General features: G+C 51.7%; 1 protein-coding gene across 2 annotated transcripts; it reads right to left on the bottom strand.

The window, feature by feature from the left end:
- Positions 1–4,787: 4,787 nt before the first annotated feature.
- Positions 4,788–10,180, bottom strand: LOC119110270 (uncharacterized). 2 transcript variants are annotated; one of them, XM_037234031.1, is made up of 5 exons: positions 9,952–10,180; positions 9,088–9,238; positions 8,330–8,479; positions 6,850–7,001; positions 4,788–5,951 (listed from the first exon to the last, which is right to left on the bottom strand). In XM_037234031.1, the coding sequence occupies exons 1-5, from the start codon at positions 10,080–10,082 to the stop codon at positions 5,663–5,665; spliced, it is 873 nt and encodes a 290-aa protein (XP_037089926.1). In that variant the 5' UTR covers positions 10,083–10,180; the 3' UTR covers positions 4,788–5,662. The 2 variants fall into 2 exon arrangements, with proteins under 2 accessions (XP_037089926.1, XP_037089927.1); XM_037234032.1 differs by having other exon boundaries at positions 8,330–8,425.
- Between the last annotated feature and the right edge of the window lie 2,776 nt (positions 10,181–12,956).

Raw genomic sequence — 12,956 nt, 5'->3', positions numbered from 1 at the left:
CAGGAACTGACAAACGTCAGTCATGTACTTCGACGGATGAGGGATTAATGGTGACTCATTCCGCACTCATTCGCACGAGACACACGTACACCTTCGGCTAATTTATTATCCTGCTACATGGAACTTGGCGTGAAGTATTTTTGAGCAATTAAATATTGTTGACTCCACGCATTGGCAGTTCTCCACACCATTTCAAGCATTTCACTCGCACTGAAATTGACGTCTCGATAACTTGGCGGGAGGGCTGAATTCTCGAACATCCCGGGATTGGCAGGCATATGACAAGAAACAGTCTACCCTGTCTTCACTCTATTCATGAAATAGGTCTTAGTATATTATATATATATATATATATATATATATATATATATATATATATATATATACAACTGCGCACAACCCAATGTTTCGACGCTTTAATCTTTATGCATGAATATGCACAAATATAGATGCGCACACTACCACTCTGCCTAAGGCCCTGGGTGTGGGAAAAGAACGCGACCCGAACGGTGTCGGGATGAATGTGCATATACAAAGAAATGCGTTAGAATACTTTGCTGTTCGAAGATGTGCGTTGCAGAGCATTTCATATACCACAAAATGCTAGCAGGCAGATCATGCATTTGAAAAAATGCGTTGACGATATACCCACGATAATTGATCGAGTAATTCGGTGCGAAGAGCCGCGCATACTTTGCACATACGAAAGATACGCAATCATGAACAGAACCGCAGATACAAATTTTGAGCGTGCAAATCTTAGAGCATAAATCTCAGCACTATTGCAATGCAAGTATGGGCTCAGTATTGTCCTGTTTGATAACAAAAACTGCCAGGCACTGCGCGACCAGCGGCTGCGAGCAAACGGGCTTCGTAAAAACGGGTCGGACGCGCCCCACCTAAGGCAGGCAAGACTGAGCTCGACTCACCGCTCGGGTGACCCATTCCCTCACATTTCAAGTACGCTGTATCGACCAACGCCGCAGTTCGTCGCAAACACCGAAAGACAATGCTCCGGATTGCACACACGAATGGCTCGACAATCAATTTTCAGGCCCATTATCCTAAACAAAGACAGGTACGCTTACGCCACGGGTCCAAACACCGGCATCGTTCTGAACAGTTCCACACTCCCGTCGACTGTCTCCGTGCAGAAAAGTATGACCTTTGTCGGGACTGGTAAGTTGGTACGCCTAGCGATGTCACGCAGCCCTAGGATTGTGACTCCACAACGCATTTCTCCGAGTGTCAGTCTCTATACGTGGCTTCATCCACACCGCGTGCCAAATGTGGTGACCACAAGTGAGCTTGACAGAGCAGGGCAGAGCTAGGCCAGGGGTTGCAGCAGTGATGATGACAAGCAATTTGTTGAAATGCTGTGCTGCTCCAGCCAGCTTTCATTTTGGTTCTGAATCAAACTGAAAACAAGATGCATGCTGAGTACAAAGTGCCTCAAAATGTGGAGAGACCTACATGGTCAAGGCTAGCTAGCTCAGTTACCATCAGCAAGTAGGCATCATTAGCTAGCTATGGTCGATATTCTATTGGTGATCATCCACACTGAAGTGTCTTCATTCATGCTACATATGATCTCACCCTCACCCAATTATCAAAAATTAGATGGATGTCCAGAAACTGTTTTGAAGGAGCTGAAGCACTAGTTTGTTCACTGTGTAACCACAAATAATTTGCCACAGGGGGCCGCAATGAGTGAATAAATCCCGGCAAAGCTGTCCAAAATCAAACTGAACAAAAAGTTGCACCATATTGGTATTACAGTGCCAGAAATTTAAAAGATTAAATCATGTTCAAACATGTGCCTACATGCCAAGGGTGGATCCAAGATCCTGCAGGATTCCATGTTAATGGGACCCTGAGATTGGATCCTGGGATCTTTTATTTGGGGGGATCCAGGCACATGCCTGATACCTGACATCAGATCATCAACAACAATTCAATGTGGAAGAAACACCCTGGATCCTTGCAGTTAGCATTCCACAGTCTGAAGTCATTAAGCCAAGGCAGAAACCAAACAGCCTTAGAGAATATGGATTGAACACTACCATGCATACTATGGCCTAGCCATAGTTCAACTATGCCCAAAGTTCATGTTTTAATAAGTTGTCAGTTCTTTCAATACCAGTGTTCTTGTTGTTCATGGTACCCAAAATATGTTTGGTCTGTCAAATAGCAGACTTGTACACTAACACAGAACTTATTTAATGCTTCCATGCTATCACACACATGGATCATATTACTGACACACTGCAGCATAGGTATAAAAAACTTTGAACTTATTTCATCTTTTCTTTTTCTTTTCAAATCTAGCACAACTATATGCAATAGGTATGTGCATAGAGAGCACAACAATGACATAATTCAAGCATAGACCTATTGTTTTTAGTCCCTTGGCTCAGGCAGCTGTCTTAACAAGTTTGTGAATGCTGCAGTTGTTTTTTCCAACATACTGGTAAATACTAAGTTGAAATTATTTATGCATTCTGATCTGTTTTTAAAAGCAGTGTATGTAACTGAACATGTACAGGAAAGAATACATAAAGCAGACTGCAATTACTGTGCTGTTTGAATTATTGACACATGGTGATTACTAAGATTTCAAAAATTACTTTCTATTTCATCAAATGTGTTACCCTTGATTCATCTTTAACATAAATAAAAAAAGGTTTAAAGTACAGCTGTGTGTAGAGCATAACACAAGACACAGTGAAATGGTGGAAACAACTGAAACCATTTAGTACCTAAGCATTTAGCACCATATAGCATTAGTGCCCAAGAATTTAGTAATATAAATGGCATTTTGAACATAGGTTATGAGTGTGCACTTGCATACATAGACATATGCAGTGATAACATGATAAAAACAACTATGGTTCACACTGAATCTTGACTGATTACATACTGACCTACACTGTGAATCCACATTTGATCAAGTGGGTGGAGGAGGAGGATGTCAATGTCTAGATACTTCAGACTCAGAAAAGGATAAAAGAAAATAGCCCAAAACACACAAAAATTGTATGCATGCTAACTGTCATGCAGTGACAGCCTTGATTCTGGCAACACATGCCCAACCAGCTGATGTTCCCAGAGCACTGTTGTAGGTTCCATGTTATCTTAAAATCAAAATTTGAGACCGTTAGGTGTCACCAGCGTGACTCACGATAGATTGGCCAAAATTACATTATAGAGGCATTTCGACACGAACCACTGAAGGCGTGGACAGCGTGACCGGTCAGGCTCACGAGTTCGTGGGAATCATCGATTTTTCAGCAGCTTGCTCGTCAGCGCACGACGACCTACCTCTTTTCCTTTTCGATTGCTGCTCTAGATGTTGCGCCGCTGCAAGAAGAAGGTCTATGCTCATGTCGGCGCTGCACTTCTGCACGATATTTTATGAAAAAGGTCCCCTGAACGCCCCAGCCTCCGGATCATAAGCTCCCACAGGCAGCGCCCAATATCTACGCCGTACTCATGCTTAGTAAAACACGTGTATATCCTGAGGGGCAGCCAACTTTGATCACCCGATGGACTTGAAACCCTTTAAAGGTTCTTTAAATTCTGTTTTCCGTGACAGCTAACGCATCCATGAAAACCAAAGGCTTCAAATGAAGCGAAAATGGCAAAATGAAAACAATAAAAGCACATGTTTCATTGCAACTAGCAGGCCACTAATCTCAACGGAGAAACTCAACCAATCAGGACCTCGTAGGTGGGCGTGGCTTCCTGTGTTCCCGCCCGTGACACGTCGGTCGATCACGAGGAGTCCGAGGAGCGTTGGACGCGCTGGTGCGGTTTGAGCATAGGCGATACCAGGAATGGACCACGGGAGGGTACGATGTAATAGTTATTGAGTTTGCACCCACTATTTTGTTGCCTCCAAAGCGCATTGGCCAAATCGGGAACGTGTTTGGACATGAGGAGATTGGAACGATGGCTTTAATGCTTAACACGGGTAGGGTGCCAGGGACATGCCCACCCGGATGTCGTGTTCCCTCGCCTGGCGAGAACGGGTCTCGTTGCTTCGATGAATTGAACCACAGCACATTTGATTGGCGCCGCCGGGGCACCAGAACTTGGACCCCAGCACGTCGGTTGTCCTCTCCCACAGCCCGTGCAGACGTCAAAAATCTTAGTAACGCCTTTGGATGTCTCCGTGCGGATTGCGAACGTACAGCAGAAACAACTTGCCGTCATGACGAGGATTGTTATGATTCGCACCCTGGCATGGGCTCCCGCTCAAGCGCTGCTTGGTCCCTTGCGCGCACGAATTCTAACCGCCACTTTGCCACGCTTCTCGGACTGGTCTTGGCAGCGTGCCAAGAGCAGAGGCCTTCCACCAGAGTTGAGTCGGTGGGAAACATGGGGGTGCAGCTTCTGTGCAAAGCTTCCTTCGCGACACGGCTCAAAAGCAGCCATTGATATTTATGTGTGGTGCGACAGGGATTACTAACATAGCGTTGTATTGAACAGCAGGACCACTGGATTTAGGTAATATACTCACCACTCCCGCCGATGAGCCTGATGGCTGAGCGAGCTGTGAATGAAGTGATTGGATGCACATCATCGAAACATTTTATAGAAAAGGTAAATGATACTGCAGCTTTAGTGTGCTAATGGGCAAAAACTTCCCCTATTGCACTGTGCACTTCGAGGCCAACATGCCGCTGAATTACCAACACTCGTATTTGAACTCAAAAGGATTCAATTTCGCTATAAGAAGCAGTTCCCCGCGGTCGGCCATATCCAAGCAGCCTATGGCTCTGTGCTTTCCATTTTATTGGCGAGTCATCGACAACGCAGAGACATGCATGAACCATCTGCACGTAGAATAACGGACCATCAGCTGAAGGCGTTGAAGAGGTAGCTGTGAGCATGTAGACGACTGCTGTCGGTCACATCGAGCTCTCTTTATCGACACGAGCGGCCCGGATCAGGCAGCGGACTGCCGGCGAGGCAAGCGGCCAAGCCTGGGCCTGAGCTGTGACGCATGGCGATGAATCATTCCAGCGATCGATAATTGGAGAGCCGACAGACATGGTAAACAGCACGTGACAAAAGCGAGTGGAGGTAAGTGGCTAGACCTGCTTATCATTGCCGGCAATCCCGAGACCAATGGCTATGCGATAAAGCAATGCCGTTGATGGTTAAATTCGACGAAGGCATACGTTTATTAGAAGAGCTCAAACATATCAGCAATCTGACAAGCGAATTTTAAGGTCGACAGCAGTGCATGTGAGAGTTTATGCCGGCACATCAAAGTGTCCGCCTCCTGACGCCGAACGCGGGCAGGGGAGCAATAATGAAACCAATTCCACTTCCGGGCCACAGACACACGATGTGTCTTTGGCTGGTCATGACACTTACAGACCATTCATGCTGCTTCTTTTCGACACGTTGTCTCCACATTCGATAATGCAGTCAAAGCAATACATAACACACATTCGAAACAAGCCAATCTCACAGTATCTCGCCTGATAAAGGATTACATCGAGCACTGAGGGTCGAGACGCTACAGCTTCGGAGATGACACGAGGCCGCGTCAAGTGACTACCGCAGGCAGATCACCATGAAGCGGCCTGCGCGCGCGTGCTCCGCCCGTCCCCGGTCACGAGCGGCGTCCGCCTGAGCAGCGTCCGGAGCCTCAGGGCGCCGGCAGCTTGGGCTCGGGCTCAGCGGCGCTCCGGAAGTAGCTGCGGCCGTACATGCCGACCAAGCGCTCCAGGTCGGCTTGCTGCAGCGCCGTCAGCAACTGCCGCTGCGCCTCGCACTCGAACAGCTGTATGATGTTGTCCCGGCAGCGCGACACGAAGAGCTCGCTGACCACGGCGAGCAGCGAGGTAAGTGGGAAGGCGGCGGCGTCCTGCCCGTCATCAGCCTGGCCGCCGGGCACCACGCGCAGCACTTCGCCCGACTCGCTCACCACCATGTCCCTGGAACGGAGAAAACGCTCGGCACGGCTCGCACTTTAATGCGCCAAAAGTCGCTCAGGCTTTCCGTATTCACCAGCGAGGGCGAAGCGAATCCAAGCAACCACACACAACCGGAAAATAGCTGCTATCGACGTGTAAATCTTGTGAGCGGTCGGTGTCGATGGATTGCGAGACATCAACGCATGAGTTTATCAGCGTTGCCGCAACCCAGTGACTGTGGTCATAATATAGTTCGACCAAGTGGCGGCGTATCGCATAGCTTTCAAATAGCTATGCTAACCGAAATATATACTGGAGGGATGAGAATGCCAGTAAATCAGCCAGAGGGATGAAAGTGTGAGCACATCAGGTGCGTGAGTCTCTCCACAAGTCGTGTGTTTCTCTCGAATTGGGAAGGCCGTACATATGTGGGAAGGACGTGCATGGGAAGCATGTCCGACACGACATACGAGTCTCCATCTCAACTCGAGGCCCGCAGGACTCGCAGAGAAGTTTACCCTTTTGCCTGACGACTCACGCGCACTAGGATGTCTCATGCAACAGAGCACGTGTTCTGAATTAAGGTCAGGGTCCTGGGACCCGAGGCTGTAACTTCACCAAAGTGAAACTCTTCCATATGCCTATTAAAGTAAAAAGACAAGCTCAATAAAAAACAACCATACCCGACACCCGGCACGGACGTCAATCACGTTGCGACATCTTCCCCGTTCTCCTAGCAAACTGCCAGCGGAGAGCCGCCCGGTTGCACCGACTCACGTGCATCGCCAGCACTTGGCGGAGTTCCCACGTTACCCTGCGCCACTCCGCTTCGCGTTATAAGCGCCGAACCTTCGAGCGCATCGCAGCGCGAGCAGCGTCGCCCGCGCGCGAAGCGGGGCGCCACCGGTCCAGCACGCACCCGACGTGGACGAGCTCGCAGGTGCAGATGATGACCTGCGTGGTGGCCGTGTTGATGCGGGCCTTGACCTTGAGGGTGACGGCGTCCACGAGCGCCGTCAGCTCGAACGTGGGCCCGATGTCCATGAACCGGGCTGCGCACGTGGAGAAGCACTGGCAACGGCCGCGAACGCCCGTTACGATAAGTGCCGCGGCCGCAGTGCCACGCGTTGCGCCAAGTCGCCCGCTGGGCAGGTGATGCAAGGAGCATGCACGTAACGTGCGTCACTGCAGACAGCTGGCATCGTGTGTCACCGCGCACTTGAGCGGGCGGGCAGTCAGTAAAGCGACATGGACATCGCGACAACATAGACCGTTTTTTCCGTCGGTGACATGGCTCACGGCTCGTGCAAACAGCGCGTTTGTTGTGTACGACAGGGGACAGACGTGGAAGGGCGGCCGGGTGACACGTCCCAGGCCGGCGCGGTTCGGCGCCCCGCCGTCCGCGCGTGCCAGCCGCCGGCGGCCGAACCGGTCCGCCGGCCGGCCGCCGGACCGGCAGGAGAGCAGCTGGGGTCGCTCGACCCGAGCGGCTCATGCCACCGGTGGCGATGCTGTGCTGGCTCTAATCACAGGCCAGGGAAGAGGCCGTCACCGACCAGTCTGGACAGTCACCGCCACGGCGCTGTTTCTGCACCGGCCCTCTACAGTTTAATTTGGCTGCCATCCTTGCAGCCCGCAAAATTGATGCTTCTCCGCCACCTTTCAGATGACGCAATCGCAGAACCAACAGCGTCCGCGTAATAACTACCAGGTCTGAGAAGCATTAATGCAGACACGCTCGCCTAAATAGGCTGTGAGGCGGGACGGGATATGAAAGAACGCTTCGCTATTTCATTGTCGCGCTCTTAGGCGGCTCGCACCTTTTCCGCAATAATGGCGGCGCTCGATATACCGTTCTGCACGCCGTCAGTCTGCCCGATGGGGAAGCTGACCCGGGCGTGGTCAGCTGACCCGGAGGTGGCCAGTTACCCGGGGGTGGTCAGCTGACCCGGAGGTGGCCAGCTGACTCGGGGGTGGCCAGCTGACCAGGAGGTGGCCAGCTGACCCGGGGGTGACCAGCTGACCGGAGGTGGTCAGCCGACTCGGGGGTGGCAACTGGCCTCGTCACGTGCTCTGGCTGCCCTGCCTGACCTGGATCGTGATACGAGAACAGTAGGGTCATGCAACATAACACGGGGGACGCACCGATGGTTTGATGACTGCAACTCCGGCTCAAGTAGCCACGTTCAACAATAATGCCTGACCATCACGGGTTTCGATAAAGGGAAAGACGATGCAGTCGCGCCACCGTCCGGTTACGACTGAAAACGCTGTCAGCGTAGCTCGCGAGTAACTTATCTGTGGTCACTTGATCGCGCTGTTAGCCAGTTAGCCAGTCTCGCAGCTGCTGGTGCGGTACGAGGTGATGTTGTTGGCCACGTCGCCACTTCCACATGTACCTCTATCTGGTCCGCAGCCAGCGCGGTCTGCAGAGTGAGCCAGTCGCCGTCCAGCTCCAAGACAGCATCGCCTATCCGTTCCAGTGAAGTCAGGCCCTTGAGGTAGGAGGACTGGAAAGTCACCGAGGCGGAGACGCGGAAGAACAAGAACTGGAAGGAAACCCGATGCGCGTCAACTTCGGCCGTAGTTTAACAGAGAGCTCTGTTATCGACTTGTCAGCGCAAAGGGTATTCCTCACGTGCTGTCAGAAATGCGTGGACAGCCTTGAAAAGAACCTTAACTGTACGGAAAGGTGTTGTTGATGCCACGGCCCCTGTTACATAACGAATATAGAACTAACGTTCATGTTCAGTACAATGCATTTCGTTGTCTAATGTACTGCATTGCGTAGTGTTATTAGGCAAGTACGAATTATTATTATTTCTGGTGTATCTAAAATGGCGACTTACGTAACCTAGATTATATATATATATATATATATATATATATATATATATATATATCCAACTTTATTACCTGCATTCATATTATGGCATGCATGCCTGCATCGTTACGGGAAATAACACCGACAAATAAAGAGGAAGGAAAATGGATAGCAAGTGGCGACGTAGTGTTCCCAGCTAGGAAGATTAATGTTGAGCTAGGAACTGGCGAAGAATATCGCCAAGCTGCAATAGGGCAGAAAATTCTGGCCCACCAAAGCTGGAGTAGCTGAAAAACAGCCTTACATAAGTGACGACGTTCTTTGTCTGTTCACCTTTTCCTCGAACACCGTCTGGTCGTTGGGCACCTTCATGACTTCGTGGCCTTCGTTTTTCACCAGCTCCCTGGTCTGCTCGACGGTCGCGTCCACAAAACTATTGGCCTCAGCTGTCTTCACCCTTCCGACACTGGTCTGCATACGGCGCCTGCGGGGCACACACACGGTCAATGACGTCGATGGCAAAGCACCCTAATTGGCTTGTTGGTTTACCGCGTGGCCATCAGTACGTGCATGATGGGCAATGTTGCGTGGGGCGTGTATAATAACCATGCCCGGAGCATCACAGTAACCAATGACATGTGGCGTGTGTATACGCTGCGCAGCGCTAAGAAACGACAGCGTAGTTTTAGGGCTGTATTGCAGGTAGTGAGGCTGCTCCGTGCACCTAATGAGTGGCACTCAAATTTCGAATATGATATTAGCGTGTCGAGCGCCAGAACATGCGCGCATCCCGTGCGATTTGAGAACCCTCCTAGATTTGGGTGCTTACTTCCGCAATGCCTAACTTACGCACATCGGGATCCCTTTCACCCCAGAACGAGAGTCTTCAAATCTGACATTATGTAGGATAGGCACTGATCACACCTTACAAATATACTATGGCGAGTGGTCAAACGGCAAGAAGACGCCGGAAGCCACTAGATGCGCGTGGAGTGTCCCACAAGGTAACAGACCACACAAATAACGACCACAACATAAAAAGCTCCTTTCCTTTCGCGAATGGAAAAAGTACCACATAAACGTGCAAGCGAGTCTGTGGCAGAAACGCGAGTCGCACGTTTTGTCCTCGAGCACGGGCGGGAGTATGAAACACGCCGGAACATACTAAGCATCGGCCCAAACCGGCCCGCGAAATACCGTAACATCCAGGAAAGCCACTTCTTAGTGATGGAGCCCTCCAAGTTGTCGACCCCGTCCTTCAGCAGGTTGGAGAGGCTGCCTTTGCTGCCAAGACTGCTCGTGCTCCCGTAGTGCTTCAGCGACGCCATGGCGAATGACTGCGCGGCTGCTTTCCGTGCGGGGGAAGGCGACGGAGTCCGTGTCGCGGGCCGAGCCGGGCGTGTGAGGGTCCTGCACCGTCGTCGGCCGCCGGGCCGTCGCACACATCTGTCGACACAGCTGCAGCGCCCCCGGCCGGACCGCTGGGCGGGCCCGCGGGCGACGCCACTGGTGGCGCCACGGTCCCGACGCCGCCCGCCTGACACTGGCTGACACGACCGTGGTCCGAGTCGAACAGCAGGTCACTCGCGGCCGCAAGGTCGGCGTCCCGGCCCTTAATCGTCTGACGGCGCACCAAACGCATTTACATGCATATAACATGCTAGCACTACAATCGTTACGGGTGATCTACCGCCACAGGTAAACAGGCATACGTCCCGTGCAGACGCAATTCAGCGTTGGCTTCATTTGGTGCTACACTTCCCACAAACGGCGAAGGGAACTGTCCTGAAGCGGGTACCGACCGCGTAACTTCACCACTTGCTCCACACCTGTTGCCGATGGCCACAGGGTGCGGTACGACAGGCTGTGAAAACCTTCTCAGGTAACCGGCAGATGGCAGGACAGGAGCAATGGCGGATACAAAATACCGCACGGGGGGGGGGGATCAACAGCGGCCTAGAGGAGTCAAAAAGCCAAACAAAGTGCCCTGATGTTCAATAACTCGTCAAATTTCGCTCCTAATGCCTCCAGTAGCATTTGTTAAACAAACTGCTCAGAAGTTTTCCATTCTTTCGAAGCCAAGAAATGTGTCATTCTTACCCGACTTCGGCCATCTTGGTGGCCGCGGTCCGGCTGCCCCCACCCCTCCCTGGACACGCTCTTGAACAGGGCCGTATTGCAAGTCGAGCAGTGAGTAACGAGCGCGGTCGCAGTTATACGCTCCGGGGTCAACTCCGCACACAGATTAGAAGGACGTACATTTTTGGAACTTTGATTAAGCGTAGGCGAACAACCAGCGAAAAAAGGAATACAAGATTTTGCAGTTTCTTGTCGAGGGCATCAGAACAAAAGGGAAACTAATGAATAAAGGAAAAACGGGTGAAGCTTGGAATACACATGCGACGAAAAGCAAGGTCCAGACGCGGACGAATACACTGACGGAAGGCAACCGATTCGACCACGCACCAACGATCGCACAGCGACAGAGCTGCAGCACTCCAGAACAGGTATGTATGTCGCCTGATCTTACCGCCAGCGCGGTGCGCTGCAGCAGTGAACAGACCAGGGCATGAAAGGAGAGGTGGAAGCTTAAAGCTGCGTAAGCATGCTGCTTAGATGGAGTTTTGATACAAATTGAGATGTTTAATAACCTGGCCTGTAGACGCGCTAGCCAGGAGTGCCATCAATTCCAACTCAGACTCCCGGCGTTTTAAGCAAATTCCGATGAGTTCTGAGCAGCGCAGTCCAAGACTGAGGCGACTTTGCCTGTGCCTCGAGGACGTACGACTTGGTTCCGGAATCTGTTCTGATTGGACCAGTTCCGTTACGAGCCGCTTTCGATATCAGACAGTTTTGACCAGCTCCAGCAACCAACTCCAACTTCGATCAACATGCCTGTCCAGAGGAATCGATTCCGCTCTGACTCACCCAAAATGTGGCCGATTCCAGAGCCTCAGTCAAGTGACCCCGACTCAGTCAAGCGCAGATCTGCCGGCCTCACTCTTTGCTCATGATCAGCAGCTCCGCGAAATTGAAGGGCTGAATGCATAAAGAAGACGCCTGCGCATCACGTCAAGGGGTACAAAGTCCGCATGTCATGCCGGCGATTAATTAGCGCCGCCAAAGCTGGTGGTGATATTGTCTATTTAGGTTGAATAATGTGTGGGAACAGTGAACCAATGGACGGAAGAAAGGCATGCTGGAATCTTCACAAATACTGCATTTGCAGCGCCATCCGCAGGGATGACATCATATTCGCGGGATTGTTCAAGGAGAACATTTTGGCCGGTGCCGCACTCGGTCCCCGATCTGCGCAGTTACTTCAATGCCTCGTGTGCAAGCTGCAGCCCTTGCAGTAGGACATCCAAGCAACCGTTTGAGGAAGGTCGCATGCAGCCTTACAAAAACTGAGCATGTCTATGCAATCATATGGTTGACTTATTAGCCATGACACAAGCATTGCGAACCCCACATGGTGAAAATCGTCTGCAGGAAACTGATTCATAGGTTTACTGAAAGTACATTAGTGAATGCAAGGGAAACGTCCCTCTCTATACATGTTTCAGACCAAAGTTTGTCAGCATTGCCGGGAGCTTATGTTTTATTGAACGTCTGGAACAGTGAACGGAGTCAAACCGGCTTAAGACACCCTCGCCGCCAAAGAGCGAGCTCACAACAATGAACACAGATACAACTGGATGCTAAACACAAGAAAAACGTCCGACAGTGACCACAGTCATCCTTCCGAGAACCACGATGACCCAAGGCCGTGAGAAACGGTGACCCGCGGGAAAGTAAACGACGATGCGGGATAAGCATGCACGATGAGAAGCAGCCCAAAGGCCGGGACAGGGCAGGCGGCTGCACCCGCGCTGGCGCAGGTCCGTGCGGGGCACCGACCGCACGCGATGTTGACCCGCCCGCATCGCCGACCGGCGGCGGCCATCCAACATGACTAGATACACTCAGCAGCGCAGGACCACGCTGCCCCCTCCCTCCAAACCCTCCCCAACCACACACGACAGGCGACATGCAACGAATGACAACGGGTTAACTGTGCGCGCGACGCAGGGTCGGTCCGACTCCTGGCACCGCCACACCGGTTTAGCGGCAACGGCAGCGGCGGCGATGGCGGCAACGGCAGCGGCAGCGGCAGCGGCAGCGGCAGCGGCAGCGGCGGCGGCGGCGACGGCGCGCGCCGC

This window comes from Pollicipes pollicipes, unplaced genomic scaffold (genome assembly GCF_011947565.3).
Source record: "Pollicipes pollicipes isolate AB1234 unplaced genomic scaffold, Ppol_2.1 Scaffold_7231;HRSCAF=8579_pilon_pilon_pilon, whole genome shotgun sequence".
NCBI classification, from domain to species: domain Eukaryota; kingdom Metazoa; phylum Arthropoda; class Thecostraca; order Pollicipedomorpha; family Pollicipedidae; genus Pollicipes; species Pollicipes pollicipes.
This window is presented reverse-complemented; position numbering and strand designations above follow the sequence as displayed.

Excerpts from the sequence above, each read along its gene's own strand:
- LOC119110270 (XM_037234031.1), bottom strand. The coding sequence starts at position 10,082 with ATGGCGTCGCTGAAGCACTACGGGAGCACGAGCAGTCTTGGCAGCAAA. Across the intron at positions 9,239-9,951 it reads TGGCTTTCCTGGATGTTACG|GCGCCGTATGCAGACCAGTG; the intron begins GTATTTCGCGGG and ends TGTGCCCCGCAG. Across the intron at positions 7,002-8,329 it reads TGGCTGCGGACCAGATAGAG|TGCTTCTCCACGTGCGCAGC; the intron begins GTACATGTGGAA and ends GGCCGTTGCCAG.